Source organism: Archocentrus centrarchus, chromosome 11, assembly GCF_007364275.1.
Source record: "Archocentrus centrarchus isolate MPI-CPG fArcCen1 chromosome 11, fArcCen1, whole genome shotgun sequence".
NCBI classification, from domain to species: Eukaryota; Metazoa; Chordata; class Actinopteri; order Cichliformes; family Cichlidae; genus Archocentrus; species Archocentrus centrarchus.
Window position 1 is genome coordinate 14,815,144 of NC_044356.1, and position 16,297 is coordinate 14,831,440.

The 16,297-nt window shown below is 44.6% G+C and overlaps 2 protein-coding genes across 2 annotated transcripts; both read left to right on the plus strand.

The window, feature by feature from the left end:
- Positions 1 to 1,622: 1,622 nt before the first annotated feature.
- Positions 1,623 to 2,468, plus strand: LOC115788240 (zinc finger protein 502-like). Its single transcript, XM_030741195.1, has 2 exons — positions 1,623 to 2,112; positions 2,194 to 2,468. Exons 1-2 carry the CDS (start codon positions 1,623 to 1,625, stop codon positions 2,466 to 2,468), a joined length of 765 nt encoding a protein of 254 aa, XP_030597055.1.
- A 360-nt stretch (positions 2,469 to 2,828) lies between these two features.
- Positions 2,829 to 5,461, plus strand: LOC115787561 (tRNA-dihydrouridine(47) synthase [NAD(P)(+)]-like). The gene is made up of 5 exons (XM_030740301.1): positions 2,829 to 2,947; positions 3,147 to 3,222; positions 4,337 to 4,525; positions 4,944 to 5,072; positions 5,190 to 5,461. Exons 1-5 carry the CDS (start codon positions 2,830 to 2,832, stop codon positions 5,260 to 5,262), a joined length of 585 nt encoding a protein of 194 aa, XP_030596161.1. The 5' UTR covers position 2,829; the 3' UTR covers positions 5,263 to 5,461.
- The last annotated feature ends 10,836 nt before the right edge of the window (positions 5,462 to 16,297 follow it).

Genomic DNA, 16,297 nt, shown 5'->3' on the forward strand with positions numbered 1-16,297 from the left:
CATCTTTTTAAAAATAATTGTTTTAGGGACTCTGAAATATGAGCAAAAGCTACGGTAGCCCTGAGATGTCAAATGCACCACAACTTAAGAAAAAAACTGCAAATAGAAAAATGTTGCAAAAGCACACAAAACACAAGGAAAGTGGAGTAAAACAAAAAGGAAGAAGGGGGAAAAAAAAAATCTCAAGACACAACAGAAGTGTTTTTGGGGAGACAATAACGTGATGTAACAGCTACGGAAGTGACAGAAACCAAAAAGCGTGTGAAGGATCGCACTGAGACACACTTAAAAGAAGCAGAGGATTCATTGGTGTTGTAAGGGATACAGGTAATGTGTGTGTTTTTAATTGCATGATTCATATAATACTGTAGATATGATTACTGTTAGCTTTCACGTCCACAGCTGTTCCGTCACATTATTGTGTCCCCAAAAACACTTCCGTTGTGGTTTGTGTGCTTTTACAGCAATTTTCTGTTTGCTGGTGTTTTTCTTTAGTTTCAGTGCATTTGAGTACTTAACAAAAATCAAAGCAGGACACTGGGGTCAAAAACAAAACGTTACTCATTTCAAGTTGAGATGGAACAAAACGTCACAGAAAATGCAAAACTCAAATTGCATATTTAATAAACAGGAATTAAAGGAATAAAAGCACTCATGACAGTAAAACAAAGGGCGATAAAAGCCATCACATAACAACAAATCTGCAAGAGTGTGTATATGAAGTAGTCAAGGACGTCACTGATTCTGTAAGTTTTAGCCTCTTGGGCAGTCATTTCAAAAGCAAGGTCACCTTCAGATTTGATCCTCGACTTTGGAACAGCCAGAAGGACCTCACCCTATACAGGTCAATATTTCTGCTGTGTGGCTTGGGGCCAGACTCAGGAGTGCTGTAAGAGTTATCAGTCTTAACATCAATTCTAAAGCATACAGGAAGCCAGTGGAGAGAAGCCGGGATTGGGGCAATGTGGTGGTGTCTGTTAAAACCAGTAAGAAGTCAGGATGCTGCAATCTGATCTAACTGGAAGCAGGAGAGTTTTGTCTTTTACCAGAATAGAGGGTCAAAGTCAACTTTTTTTGTATAATAACTTGAACATTTTTAATGAAGCCATGCTTGATTTTACCTTTACACCACAGATATCACTGTAACAGGCTCGATTTTTACCAACATTTGATACCAGGCTCATTTTTGAGACATTTCATTCAATTCAGTTCAATTTGTTTATTTAAAACATTGTTTGTGTATTTAACAGTTATTTCTCAGCAAAGTAAATTTCTTGCTCCAGTTTGTAATTTTTTTTTTTCTCCATAAGGTTCTGCAGCAGATGGAGCAGTAGATGCTTTCTCCTGTCCCACATGCTCCTTCCGTCACTCAGAAGAAGCACAGGTTCAGCAGCACATTGATGAGGTTCACTCTGTCGAGACCACTGAGGACAGGTCGTCCCTTCAGGCCCTCACAGATGAAGAGGGATATTTTAGTTGTGCAGACTGTGAGAAAAGCTTCAGGTTCCATTCTTTACTAAGAGCTCACCAGCGCATCCACACAGGAGAGCAGCCCTTCGCTTGCTCTCAGTGCGGTCGGTGTTTCTCTTTCAAACAGTTGCTGGAGAGGCACAAGCAGACGCATGCCTCAGGACGCCAGTACGAGTGTTGTGATCTGTGGAGAGGTCTTCAAGTCCTTGGCTGCTCAAAAAGAGCACAAGAGCACCCACATGGAAAACGGCGAGTACCTGTGCTCGGAGTGTGGGTGGGCTTTCGCCTGGAAATCGGCACTGGTGAGGCACCTAAAGACCCACAGCGTGGATGCTGACAAGTCAGAGGAGTCTTACAAATGCCCTCGCTGTGATTTGGGTTTCAGCTGTGTCAGCTACCTCAACAGGCACCTCCAGACTCACCAAGAAGAAAGAGTTCATGCCTGCAACTGTGGAAAGAGCTTTACCTACCGGGCAGCTCTTACCGCACACCAGCGGATTCATCAGAAAGAGCGGCCACACATATGCACACAGTGTGGCAAGGGCTTCCTCTACAAGGGTGGTCTGCTGAGCCACATGAAGATCCACTCAGAGGAAATGCCATTCATGTGTTCGTTCTGCGGCAAGAGCTTCAAGAGAGAACGTAACATGAAGAAACATGAGTGCTGCCACACCAGGGAAAACGTTTTCAGCTGCTCAGTGTGACAAGAGTTTCGTGTACAAGGCGACACTAATCAGACACGAGCTGACGCATTCGGTGAGAGGCTGTACCTCTGCTCCGACTGTGGGAAGGGTTTCTTCTCCCACACCGAGCTTTTGAAGCATGAGCGATTCCACACGGGCCACAAGCCCTTCCAGTGCCCCCACTGCGGTAAGAAGTTCACGCAGTCTTGCTACCTTACCATCCATCTGCGCTACCACACTGGAGTCCGGCCGTACTCCTGCAACGAGTGTGACAAGAGCTTCCTGAGCGCCAACCGCCTGAAGAGACACCAGTGAACACATTCAGGGGAGAAACCATACGTCTGTGGAGAATGTGGGAAGGGTTTCAGGCAGTCTTATAATCTCAAAATGCATCAACGGACACACATCATGAAGTTAACATAGAAATGATTTCCATTATATTGACTGCATTTGAATTCTAGGCCATGTTGCAGGTAAAGTACACTGACTAGAAGTTTGTGTTTGTGACTTTGTAGTCTCATCTTGGCTTAAATTCCTCGAACAATAAAAAGAACAAGGTCCTACATAATTCAGTCTTTTATTGGCAAGTGTGGGAAAGTTTGACAACAGAAACTTTAACACTGGTTTGGAAAAGAAGCTTAATTATAAGTCAGCTTTACGTTATGACAGAACATTGATGTTGTGTGTTTCCCCACAGTTGCATGGCAGATCCAGAGAGCAGAGATACACAAAGTTAGCCGACTGGGACTACATAACAACATGTGCTAAGCTGGCTAGCCCTGTCCCACTTTTTGGTATGTGCATTTGTAAAGGTTACATATAATGCAGACTGTTTGCAAAATACAAGGGGGAAAAAAAAAAACACCTGATGTTTAAACAGTTTCAGTATTCAGTTTGGTGATCTCTAGGTTGTAAAACCTGGCACGGGTTTTAGTGTAGTGTTTTATTGCACATGATATGGTGAACTAAAGTCATTTGGGTTTATTGTTCCAGGTAATGGAGACATTCTGTCCTATGAGGATGCCATGAAAGTGAGGGAGACCGGCGTTTCTGGTATTATGATTGCACGGTTAGTGTCACTGGCATGCCGTGTAAACAAAATGATTGAAATGCTTTAAAAACTTGTCAGGTATTGATATAGTTTCCAGACAATTTTTGTTTCTGTTGATCTACTGGGATTTTCCCACACAACCATCTCTAGGGTTTACAGAGATTGGTCCAAAAAAAGAGATAATATCCAGTGAGCTGCAGTTTTCTGGGTAAAAATGCAGTTTTGACGCCAGATGTCGAAGGAGAATGGCCAGACTGCTTCCAGCTTATAGGAAGGCAATAGTAGTTCAAATAACTACTCACTACAACCAAGTTATGCAGAAGAGCATCTCTGAACTCACAACATGTCAAACCTTGAAGCAGAAGGGTTACAGCAGCAGAAGACCACACCAGGTGCCACTCCTGTCAACTCAGAACAGGAAGCTGAGGCTACAATTCACATGGACTCTCTAAAACTGGACAATTGAAGTTTGGAAAACTGTTTCCTGGTGTGATGAGTCTTGATGTCTGCTGCAACATTCAGGTGGTAGAGTCAGAGTTTGGCATAAACAACATGAAAGCATGGCTCAGTCCTGCTTGGTATCAATGGTTCAAGCTGTTGCTGACCACAGTGTACCCTGAGAGCTGGTTCCAGCAGGATAACACATCAAGTCACAAAGCTCAGATCATCTCAAACTGGATTCTTCAACATCACAGTGAGTTCATTTTACTCAAATGGCCTCCACATTCCCCAGATCTCAATCCAATAGAGCACCTTTGGAATGTGGTGGAACAGGAGATTTGCATCGTGGGTTTGCATCCAACAAATCTGCAGCAACTGTGTGATGTTATCATGTCAATGTGGACCAGAATCTCTGAGGCATGTTTCCAGCACCTTATTAAATCTATGCCACAAAGAATGAAGTCAAGGTGTAACTAATGAATTGGCCAGTGAGTGTATTTTGCTACAATTAAAGTTGTTTTGAAACTTTAACATGAAAATTGTTCTTTTTCTGTTTTGCTTTCCTCTGAGTCAGGAAACTCAGAGGGAAATAAATCCAAACAGAATACTGAATAGAAATTACTCCAAAGTATGGAACATTAAATTTGGCATTACATTATTTTTAACTTTTTTTGTGGTTGGTTTTCTTCAGGGGAGCTCTCATTAAGCCCTGGATCTTCACGGAGATCAAGGAGAGCAGACACTGGGACATCTCGTCCAGCGAGCGATTGGACATCCTGAAGGATTTCACCAACTTTGGTCTGGAGCACTGGGGCTCCGACACTCGAGGCGTGGAGAAGACACGCACCTTCCTGCTCGAGTGGCTCTCCTTCATGTGCCGGTAATCAGTAACACATATTTCAAAGTTTTGCATTTGTTCTTATTTGAACAAGCAGGAACAATGAATTTGAATTCAATTCAGAGATGCTGTACAGTTATTTTATTTTAATATTTTTTAGATTAACCGACTCTTAGTTCAGTAGCTTTAAAATGTGTGATAGACTATGTTGTTTTGACATTTTAATTATTTTGTGATCCCAAAAGACAAGAAGAATAACGGAAAGAGTCACAAATCTTGTGATTCAGCACTACTTTAGATCACTGCATATGCTAATGGCTCCAAATGTCTTTTATTTAAAACAAAACAAACAAAAAAAAACATAAAGCTACTACACATGGAGCCTTTCACTTTGAATTTTTCCTGTGTCCTGTGGATAATGTAAACATTGTCTTCCTTTCCCCCTCCATCTCTCTCTCAGATATATTCCAGTGGGCCTGTTGGAGCGAGTGCCTCAGAAGATTAATGAGAGACCTCCGTACTACATGGGCAGAAACTATTTGGAGACATTAATGGCCAGTCAAAACGTTGGGGACTGGATCAGGATAAGGTGAGCACAAGCACACCTGCTTTTTCTAGAGTCACCTTTCAAGATTGCACAAAACTAAGGGGAAAAAAATGCAAATATTGCAATTAGTGTTTTAAATAATGTTTTTTCATTTTCCAGTGAAATGCTGCTTGGACCCATACCAAAGAATTTCCAGTTCCTGCCCAAACATAAAGCCAACTCCTACAAGTGATTTTCTCTTTGTTCAACTATTAAAATCATCAAGATTTTTGTTTTGTTTTTTATCATGAGAACAAGCTCAAGAAGAGAAGATATTTTATGTTTTAAATGATAAAGACTGTGGAGTAGTTTGTTTATTTGATCTATGCTGCAGTAGAAAATACATGGGTGTTCATGCAATTGAGTGCATTAAATTTTTTTTTTTGCCAAACTAAGATGTCTGTCATTATTTTTTTACTTGAGGGAAGCATCTGTTACATGAGCTATTTAACAATTTTTAAATAAACAAATCCCCAGTAGAGTTTGTGATTTTTGTTTACTTGGATTTTATAAAATCTAATTTCTAAAGTTTTTTTTAAACATTTACTTTTCATTACTTTTCCTTTTCAGATCTACAAAAAAAGAAAGGAGGGAAACAAAGCAAACCAGCAAAAAGCACTACATGAGCCCACAAATGATCTGGATTGCTTTGTCCCTACAATTTGTTACTGTAACATCAATATTTCAGTCCTTGTCTGTCATTGACACATAAACATGGTTTATTTCTTCCATCTCTTTTGACACCATTCCTCGTGTCTTTTAAGGCTTATAAAGCACAAATATGTACTGTTAAACAAGTGAGCTATAACTGCTGTTTACCAGGATCTTGAAAATCAGTTGATTCGTTTTTGGATAAAGAAAAGTTTTTTTTTTTTTGTAAATATGCTTTCCACTCACTTAAAAACAGTCCATTAAAAGGTATCTTCATAGCAGGCAGAGACATTTGAATGAGTCAGCTGGCTGACAATACTACATTATTTTTAAAAGATATTACCCAAGTCCCTGTTGCTATCCAAATCATTGATCTATTCTCTGCAGCTTCTGGACTCTGCTTAAATCTGAAGAAATGTGAGCTATTCTCTCTCAAAGACTGTGATGCTACACATGTTCACAACATACCAATTAAAACTAAAACCATGTATCTTGGGATCAACATTGTGAAAAACCAGATAGATTGATACTCTGAAAACTTTAATTTGATTATTGATAAGACAAGGAAAAAGCTCAATCAGTGGCTTCAAAGAGATTTATCACTGAAAGGCCGTATTGTGCTGACAAAGGCAGAAGGCCTATCTCGTCTAACATATGCAGCTGTTTCTCTGGCTGTCAACAAACAGCTCTGTGATGCCATCCATAAGTTTTTGTTCAACTTTATCTGGAAAAACAAGACGCACTATGTTAAAAAATCTGTGATTATGAACACTTATGATTCTGGTGGATTAAACTTTCTTGATTTTACTACCCTCAACACTACCTTTAAAATAAATTGGATAAAGCAGTTTTTACACAATCCCACATCTATTTGGAACTTCGTACCTAAATATATCTTTTCTGCCATTGGAGACCTTTAATATGTTCTTTTATGTGAATAGAAAATAGAAAAACTTCCCCTTATCCTGTCAAACTTCCATAAACAAATGTTGTTGGCATGGTCATTAATCTATAAGCATATTTTCTCTCCACATAGATACTTCATTTGGAACAACCAGTATATTAGATACAAAAACAAATTGTTGTTCCTTAATGTGTGGTTTGATAACAACCTAATTTTAGTAACCGAGTTATTAAATGAAAATGGAAATCTTTTATATTATACTGAGGTCCTTCAGAAGTATGGCATTCGTGTTACCAAACAAGAATTTGCTGTCGTAATGGATGCAATACTCTCTGGTATTTTAACGCTATTAAGAGGAGCTGAAAAACCAGCTTGTGTATCTTCTCTTGACCCCACATTAACATCAGTAGGCCATATTTGTTTTTCTATCACATCCAAAAATCAACATTTTATTGTAAATAAATGGGCTAGTTGCACTAGGGCTTGTGACACCGCAGCGTTTAACATGGGGAAACCATATCTGATGGGGAAACGCAACACCGGCTGGGACTCTTTGTGCTCGATTTTTTGGCTTTGATTATTAGACCTGATTGTTATTCTCTGACAAAGTAGCTGGAAACGCACAAGGACGGAACAGGTTAATCACAACGTTGCGGCTGCGTGGACCCGACCAGTAGTCACATTTCTCCAGAGGTGAACGTCAGGTTACGTCGGGTCAGAGCGACTCTGCCGCTTTCTCGTGCACACGCACGCACACAGCTGTCCTACCGACGGCGCTCCCCCCTTAAACTCGGGGAGCGGAAAAATGATCAATCCACAAGGCTTTTAAATAAAATGACAAACAAGAAAAGGAAGGTAATTTTATCTACAATTTCAGTTAGTTTTGGTTAGTTTTTTAAACTTACAATACAGTTTTAGTTAGTTAATGTTTTTTCCTGTTAATTTTTTAAAAATTTTTTATTTATTTATTTTTTTTATTTCAGTTAACGACAATGTTTTTTCAATTTCAGTTTTCGTTATTTCGTTCGTTTTCGTTAACTATAATAACCCTGCTAAGAAGAACAAGAAAGAAAATTAGAAATGTAACATCACCTTCTGGAAAAAGAACCAGCAGGAGCATGGTTCAGTGTTATGGTTACTGACCCATGCTCATAAAAACAGGCATACCCTCCTGAATGCTTAGTGCTGCCTTCTCTCCCTACTGAACAAAAATCTGATTAACCATCCTTGATAACTGAAATAGCTTTGGTGTAAATTAGCAGTATTAATGTAAATTTGTTTCTGATCACCCAAACACACATTATTTATCTGACCAGTCAAATTATGTGTGATAAAGCAGGGAGTCAAGTCAAGTCAAGTCAAGTTTATTTATAAAGCACATTTAAAACAACGACGTTGACCAAAGTGCTGTACAAGATCTGTAACCCCAAGGACTATACTAAATAAAAATAAAAATATATAAATAAATAAATAAAATAATAAAATAAAAATAAATAAATAAAAACATTAAGAACAATAAATAACATAAGAAAATTAAAAATTAAAACGTTTAAAACAAGTACCATAAAATACCATAAAACAATCTAAAAGGAGGTAGCACTGCAGCCAAATGCCAAGGAAAAGAAATGTGTTTTTAATAGAGATTTAAATGTGTGTATCGTCTGAGCTGTGCGAATATGGAGAGGTAGATCGTTCCATAGCTTTGGTGCTGCTGCTGCAAAAGCTCGATCACCTCTCTGTTTTAGTCTAGTTTTAGGCCTCTGTAAGAGCAGCTGGTTCGATGACCTCAGAGCTCTTACAGGGGTGTGACAGTGAAGCAGCTCAGACAGATACAAAGGTGCCAGTCCGTTTAAGGCTTTAAAAGTAAGCAATAAAATCTTAAAATCGATTCTAAAACGGACAGGGAGCCAGTGAAGGGATGACAGGACTGGGGTAATGTGTTCATGCTTTTTTAAACCGGTTAAAAGACGAGCTGCCGCATTCTGGACTACCTGCAGGCGGCGCACAGATGATTGATCTATGCCAAAGTACAGAGAATTACAGTAGTCCAGGCGGGAAGTAATAAAAGCATGAATAACTTTTTCCAGGTCCTGCTGTGGGAGATAAGGTTTTACCTTGGCAATGACTCTGAGTTGGTAAAAACTGATTTTGGTAACAGCACTTACTTGCTTCTCCATTTTAAAACTACTATCTAAAATGACACCCAGATTTTTCACAGCATCACGACAGTGAGGAGCCAAATGACTCGGAGTGCCAGAGGAGTAGCTTGAGGGGTCAAATTTACCAAAGCATATGACCTCGGTTTTGCTTTCATTAAGTTTTAGGAAATTGTTTCTCATCCAGGACTTGATGTCACTTAGACAGTTCAGCAGGGGTTCCCATGGATCTCTGCTGTTCAGTTTGATGGGCATATACTGTAAGAGACTGTGTGCGTCTAATGTGTGCTGATTGCGGATCGCTCGTCAACTGAATCTTCCTCGGTCAGAAGGAATAGGCCAACTCCAGTGGTGCCGCTTAGAGGGTTTATTGAGGAGGCGATAGAATCAGGTACATGGGAAATGATGAGGGTACAGAGGTTGTTGTAAGTATTTCTAGGTGCGTAGAGGTGTGCGTGTGTGTGTGTGGTCATCTGAAACAGAAAGCGAACAATAAAGTGTATATTAATAACCATATCAGTGGACTACAGCTTCACATGGATGCAGTATGAAAATGACCTGCAGTAGCACTGAAAATCCCATAGAGGGCAACATAACACCACACATGAATTATCGACTAAGTGCCGTATACGCCACGTGACGAAAATTATCAGAAAGTGAAATGAACGGTAAATCTAACAGTTGCTATTATAATCAGGGCATACTTGTCAAAATATAATACAGAACTTAAGTTATTGTCTTAAGTAAGCCAATGCAGAAGCAGTAGGCGGATAAGATACGAGGACAATTTTACCACCTGAGCTAATACCTAAATTAAACACCAATTTGGGTCAAAAAACTATACTTACATCATAAGAACGCACACAGCACTCATACACACAAGGTTAAAAGGGGATTGGCAGTGGATGGCGATTCCTGCTCCGTGGATGCTGTTCTCACGGCACTGAGCCCCACCGAAGCACACAAACCTGGCTACCTACGAGCGAGTAGAACTACAAAGTAAACAGGTGCATCATGGGTAACGTAGTGCCAAATGAGGGCACGGACTTTTAACAGCCGCCCCTGTATTTGCAAGCAAATACACTCATTCAAAAGTCCACTAGTTTGGAGAAGTACAACTTAGGTCTTCAGGCTCTTCAGGGAGCTCCACCAGTTTGGTTACTGGGCGAACGTAGATATTGTCTTTAACCTTCACCTCAGCAGCTCGAACAAAGCCATCTGTCCCAGGGAAAACCTTGGTGATGGTCCCCACTGGCCACAGTCCTCTGGGAAGGTTAGAGTCAACGATCATCACAATTTGTCCCACAGCGGCATTATCAGTAGATTTCCTCCATTTCGGTCTCAACTGGAGCCCTGGGAGGTAGTTCTGGATAAAGCGCTTCCAAAAATGATCACTGACCACCTGACTGTGTTTCCATCTCCTGTTAGACAGGGCATCGTGAGGACCATACACTACCTGTGGTAGTCCTGCATCCCGCCGCCCCATTAACAGAAGGTTTGGCGTGATGGGGTCTGGGTCGGCCACATCAGAGGAGGCATAACCTAGCGGTTTAGAGTTAAGAATGCCTTCAACCTCTATGAGAGCTGTTAGGAGGACTTCCTCTGCCATGACTTGGTCTTTTAGGACGACTTGTAGAGCTGACTTGACTGACCTGATTTCTCTTTCCCAGGCTCCCCCAAAGTGAGGAGCATGCGGTGGGTTAAAGTTAAAGTTGATGGTCTGTTTTGCCAACTGGTGCTGCAGCTCTGGGGCCATTTTTTCAAAGGCGCTCTGTAGTTCTCTGTGGCCACCCTTGAAATTGGTGCCTCGGTCGGACCACAGCTCATACGGCTTCCCCCGGCGAGCAATAAACCTGCGTAATGACATCAGGAAAGAGTCAGTATCAAGGCTAGGGAGGAGATCCAAGTGAACACATCGAGTGGTGAGGCATTTGTAGATGATCCCCCAGCGTTTTTCTCTCCTACGTCCAATCTTAATCAGATACGGTCCAAAGCAGTCGACCCCTGTGGACCAGAATGGGGGTTTGTACAGTCTCAGCCGAGCTGAGGGAAGGTCTGCCATCTTTGGTGTAGGAGGTGAGGCACGCCATCTTCTGCAGTCCATGCACTGGTATTGATGTTTCTTAATAGCCTGGCGACCTCTAAGGATCCAGTAGGTGCGCCTTATCTCTGCATAGAGTCTCTCTGCACCTGGGTGAAGCAGCTGAGCATCATAGTGCTTTATGATGAGGTGAGTCAGAGGGTGATCAGGTGCTAACACAACTGGATGGAGGCTGTCAGGGTCCACATCCATGGCTTGACGCAAGCGGCCTCCCACTCGGATCAGTCCACTGAGGCTGTCATACTCAGGGGAAAGAGCACTGAGACGACTGCTTGAGCGTACAGAGTTGCCTGCTTGGAGCGCTTGGACCTCCTCTGGGAAGCTGTCCTTCTGTGCAAAGCGAAGCAGCTCGGTCTCTGCTTCCAGCCGCTCAGTAGCAGTGTAGGAGGTCGCAGCCACCCCATGCAGTGATTGGTGAGTGGCTAGAATCAAGTCCTCTAGTGAAGTGCTCTGTGCGGGATCTGGTAGGCTCTGAGATACAGATGTGAAGCTACAGAATGCGGTCTTTCTGAGTTCTTCACTGCCACAGTCTGGGAACTCTGTCGGGGGTTTTGGCCAGGTGTCAGGAGTCTGGGTGAGGAAGTGTGGGCCCTGTGACCAACGGCTGGAGGCAGTGAGCTCTGACAGTGGTTTCCCTCTTGTGATGTCATCTGCTGGATTTTCATCAGAGTTCACGTACCCCCACTGTTCTGGGGAAGTCAACTCCTGTATTTCACAAATCCGAGTCCCCACAAATACCTTGTACCTGCATGAGCTGGACTGGATCCACTGCAGCACTGTAGTAGAATCAGTCCACAAGTAGACAGAGTCCAGTGGTAGTGAGAGTTCAGTTTGGAGTACCTTCGCTAGTTGGGCTCCCGTCAACGCTGCACACAGCTCCAGTCTGGGAATTGACACCTGTTTGCGGGGTGCAACTCTTGAACGTGCCATGATGAAGGAGGTGGAGATGTGTGCCTGCTGCTCTGTTACTCTGAGATAAGCCACTGCTCCATAGGACCTCTCAGAGGCGTCACAGAAGATGTGAGCCTCATATGTAGCACCGCTGCTGTTGTGAAAAGGACTATAGCATCGAGGGATGGTGATATGCTGGAGATTAGGCAGTTCCTTCTCCCATTCGAGCCAGGAATGAAGCAGGTTTCCTTCTATGGGCTCATCCCATCCTCTCTCTGTGTTCCACAGGGCCTGCACAATGTGCTTTGCTCTTGTGGTGTAGGGGGAGATATAACCCAATGGGTCATACTGACTGGCGAGCACTTTGTAAATATTGCGCAGTGTGACCGTCGTGTAGGACACTGGGCGGTGCTTGTATCCCAGGACATCAGTTGGGCAGTGCCAGCTGAGACCCAATGTTGACTCCTGTGGATCGAGGCTTTTGAAGTTTAACCACAGTTCACAGCTTTCTGACCTGGCCGTGCTGGGCAGATGGGCAACCACCTCAGGGAGGTTGCTGGCCCACTGTCGTATCTCAAATCCACCTTGGAGGAGCAGCTCTCTCATTCTGTCAATGAGTAACTTGGCCTCTTGTGGGGTAGAAAGGGACTGCAGGCAGTTGTCTACATAGAAGGCTGTGTGGACAGAGTCATAGATGTCTTTGTGGGTGTCTCTGTGGTCCTTCACATGCCTCTGAAGGGCGAATGTAGCACAGCAGGGGCTACACGTTGTCCCAAAAGGTAAGACTCTCCACTCATATACGTCTGGGGGCCTCTCTGTTTCACCATCTCTCCACAGGAACCGTAGCAGGGGGCAGTCTTCAGGAAGCAGGCAGATCTGGTGAAACATGGCTTTTATGTCTCCGCTCACTGCCACCGAATACTGGCGGAACCGGAGGAGTACACCCAGCAGTGTAGGCCCCAGAGGAGGGCCGGGCAGGAGGTAGTGATTAAGGACGTTCCCTTGGAACTCAAAGGAGCAGTTGAAGACTACTCGTGCCTTGTTGTTATGATGCACAATGTGGTGTGGTACATACCAAGATTCAGTAGAGCCATGGATCTCTTCTGGAGTCAACTTCACCACATAACCGGAATCTACCAACCTCTTGATCTCCTGGTTGTAGGTGAGAGCCAGATCAGGATGTTTAATCAGCTTACGCTCTGTGGATCTCAGCAGGCTTTTAACTACGTCAGGAGGGACGTGCATCAGCGGAAAGTCCTTCTTCCTCAGCAGGGGGGTGGCATATCTCTCTACACCGTTCACAGGTACCCTGCTGGTCTTGGCCTCCAACATGGCTATGGCCTGTCTGTCCTCCTTTGAGCGCGTGACCTCCTTCTCGGGTCTATGTATGGGAGCATCTAGTTGCCACAGACGTTGTACATCCTGATGCAGGGCTTCGGCAGGAGAAAGGCATGATATGTTCAGGCAGTGCGCCTCCCCTTGCTGTGTAGGCATGCTACTGCTTGGACCTTGGATGGCCCACCCTAGCTTGGTGCAAACAGCGACAGGTCCATGGGCTGGGCCACGCAGGACTGGACGGACAGGAGTTATTAGGTGAGCGTTATCTGAACCGATTAACACTAGAGGCTGTATCCGGTTGAATCCCTCAACCTGCACTTGCCGTAGGTGGCGATACTTCTCCTTCAAGAGCTCCACTGGACATGACTGTTCAGCTAGGCTGAGCTGTTGGGCAGTAAAGGCACGTGTGATGTTATAACGTATCTTGGGTTTAGCCTTGGGAGACACTTGGAATGAGATGTAGCCTCCATTTATATGAATCACATCTTGACGGATGGTGCGCAGAGACAGTGTTTCCTCGTCTGGGGATAAGCCTAATAACTTAACTGCAGCTGGGAGTATGATGGTTTTCTCTGATCCATCATCGAGGAGAGCATGTGTGTTCAGAGATTTCCTTTGATGGTGTAACTGGATGGGCACAACCTTGAGCATCACCCGGCCAGAGTGACTGACCGGATCCAGAAACACTCTGCTGGTGCTCACTGTTAGGATGTTAGGGTCCCGCCTCCTAGCTTCAGCCAGGTCATGAAGCACTAATAAGTGCTGTTCTCCACAGGTGCTGCACAGCTTCTTCAGAGTGCACTGCTCCGGAGTGTGTTTACGGCCACAGCGCCAGCATTTGGACTTATCCTTTAGCCAGGTGGCTACAGCTGTGAGGTCTAGCTTCTTAAAGTCTACACAGCCACTGAGGTAGTGCTCTGTTCCTTCACAGTATGGGCAATATGGCTTAAACTTCTGTCTCTTCTTACAAGGGGAAGAAGGATTAATAGCTTGTGCCTTAGTGTCCGTCTTTGGCTGTGTCTGAGTAGGATCTGAGCCATAGTATATGGATGTGGACTTACTCAGTGCTTTAGACCCTGCGGAGGCTCGGGGGTTACTCCTCTCTGGGCGTGGTCTGTCTGATGACTGTAGCTGAGTGGCTTGCCTTGACAGCTGAAGAACTTGGGACTTGCGCTCGAGCCATTCAGAGAGGTCATACATGTTGTATGTGCGGCTACTGCCAGTGCGTATGATGCCACGTGTGATACAGTACTCAATGAAGCTGTCTCTGTAGCTAGGAGGGAGTTGGTGAGTAACCTGTCTACATGTGAACCGCACTGGAGCTCACTGGCTGCTACATCGTCCATAGTACTGAGGAGACCTACTAGGCTAGATACTGCCAGGGAGAAATCTTCAAATGCTTGAGGGTCACCTGCCTTAATAGGCAAGCAGTTAAGTATAGCACTGAGTTCACTCTGGACCAACTGTCTAGGCTGTCCATATCTCTGCTCCAAAGCCTGAATTGCACTAGTGTAGGGAGTGCGGTCATGGATATAGCGCCTGGCCACTTGTAAAGCACATGGATGCTCGAGATGATCCAGCAGGATGTGATATTTATATTCCTCTGTGAGGTGTGCATGAGGCCTGAGTAGGCTGTCCAGTCCTTTCTTCAATAGTGCAAAATCACTCTCTTTCCCTGATTTAAATGTTACCAGTCTGGGCTTTGGAATGCCATATGATGATGCAACAATCATCTCCATCAGGTTTGGATGGTTAACTTCCGCTGTAGATAGTAGGGGGGCTGGTGCATGGTATGCCGCAGGCGGTGATCGAGAGGCAGCAGAGTCGTGGTGGTAGCCGAATCAGCAAGTGCAGCTGCATAATGCTGGCTATAGGTCTGCTGTGCTGCCGCTCCCTGTGGTGGCTGATACCGGGGTGTAGCAGAAGCTGGGTAGGGGTCTGGTGGTGCAGAGTGTATCTGGTTGGAGCTGCTTGGAGGCTGTGGATGTTGGTACCTCTGACTGTATAGGGACTCAGTCTGATGCGGTTCGCACCTCCGGAGCGGCATGGATTGTGCTACTTGAATGACAGGTTGTAGAGCAGGCTGTATCATATGACACCCTCTAGGAGGTGGAGCTGGTAACGACGCTACCTGGATACCTGGATAAACGGGAGGGCCCCTTGGCGATGGAGGGGCTGAAGTACAGGCTGACCTACAGACTGGAAGGCCGTATTCCCTCTGGGTTGAAGTACAGGTTGAGGCTCTGGCCGTGGCTGAATCATCTGCTGTGGTGCTTCAGCTGCATCTGACTGTGGAGCTGACTGAACTTCCAGTAGCGATAGAGCTGGCTGGTTAATCAAGCTAGAGGCCGTGAAGCTGGCCATGGTGCTGACTGCACCAAGAGGTTTGCCTGCTGTGTTGGTAAGAGTGCAGCCGGTTCTATTGGCCTCAGTAGGTTCACTGGTGTTCTGTTGCCCTGCCTTTCTGGTGCCAGGGTGTTCAGCTGATCAGGGCCACGGCTGTTGTGCATGCCCACACTGCTAGGCTGTGGTGTTAGAAGGAATGCAGGAAGGGATTCTGCTCTATCATGTCGTGGAGCATGAGCATGTGGCAGGAGAGGGCTGCATGACTTACATGTTCGCTCCAGTTGCTCCACACGCTTGGTTAGTGTGCCACTGGTCTCCTTCATAGTGACTTGCATCTCACTCATCGTTTCCAGTACTCTGCCCAAAACGGCCTCCATCTTCTCCCATCTTCGCATCTTCTCCTTGTTAGGTTCCTCTGAACTGCTGCTGGTAGATGACTCTGACTCCTCTGGATCAGGTACGTCATGCTCATATTCCGCCAGATGTCCCGGAAGCTTCCTGTTCCTGTGTGGACGGGGACTGTGCTTATGACTCTTTTCCTGAGAAGCTTTATCCTTGGGAGTTGCCATGTTGTTGATCCAACCAATAAGCACATCCGGCTCGAAGGACCACTTGTAAGAGACTGTGTGCGTCTAATGTGTGCTGATTGCGGATCGCTCGTCAACTGAATCTTCCTCGGTCAGAAGGAATAGGCCAACTCCAGTGGTGCCGCTTAGAGGGTTTATTGAGGAGGCGATAGAATCAGGTACATGGGAAATGATGAGGGTACAGAGGTTGTTGTAAGTATTTCTAGGTGCGTAGAGGTGTGCGTGTGTGGGTGTGTGTGTGTGTGGTCATCTGA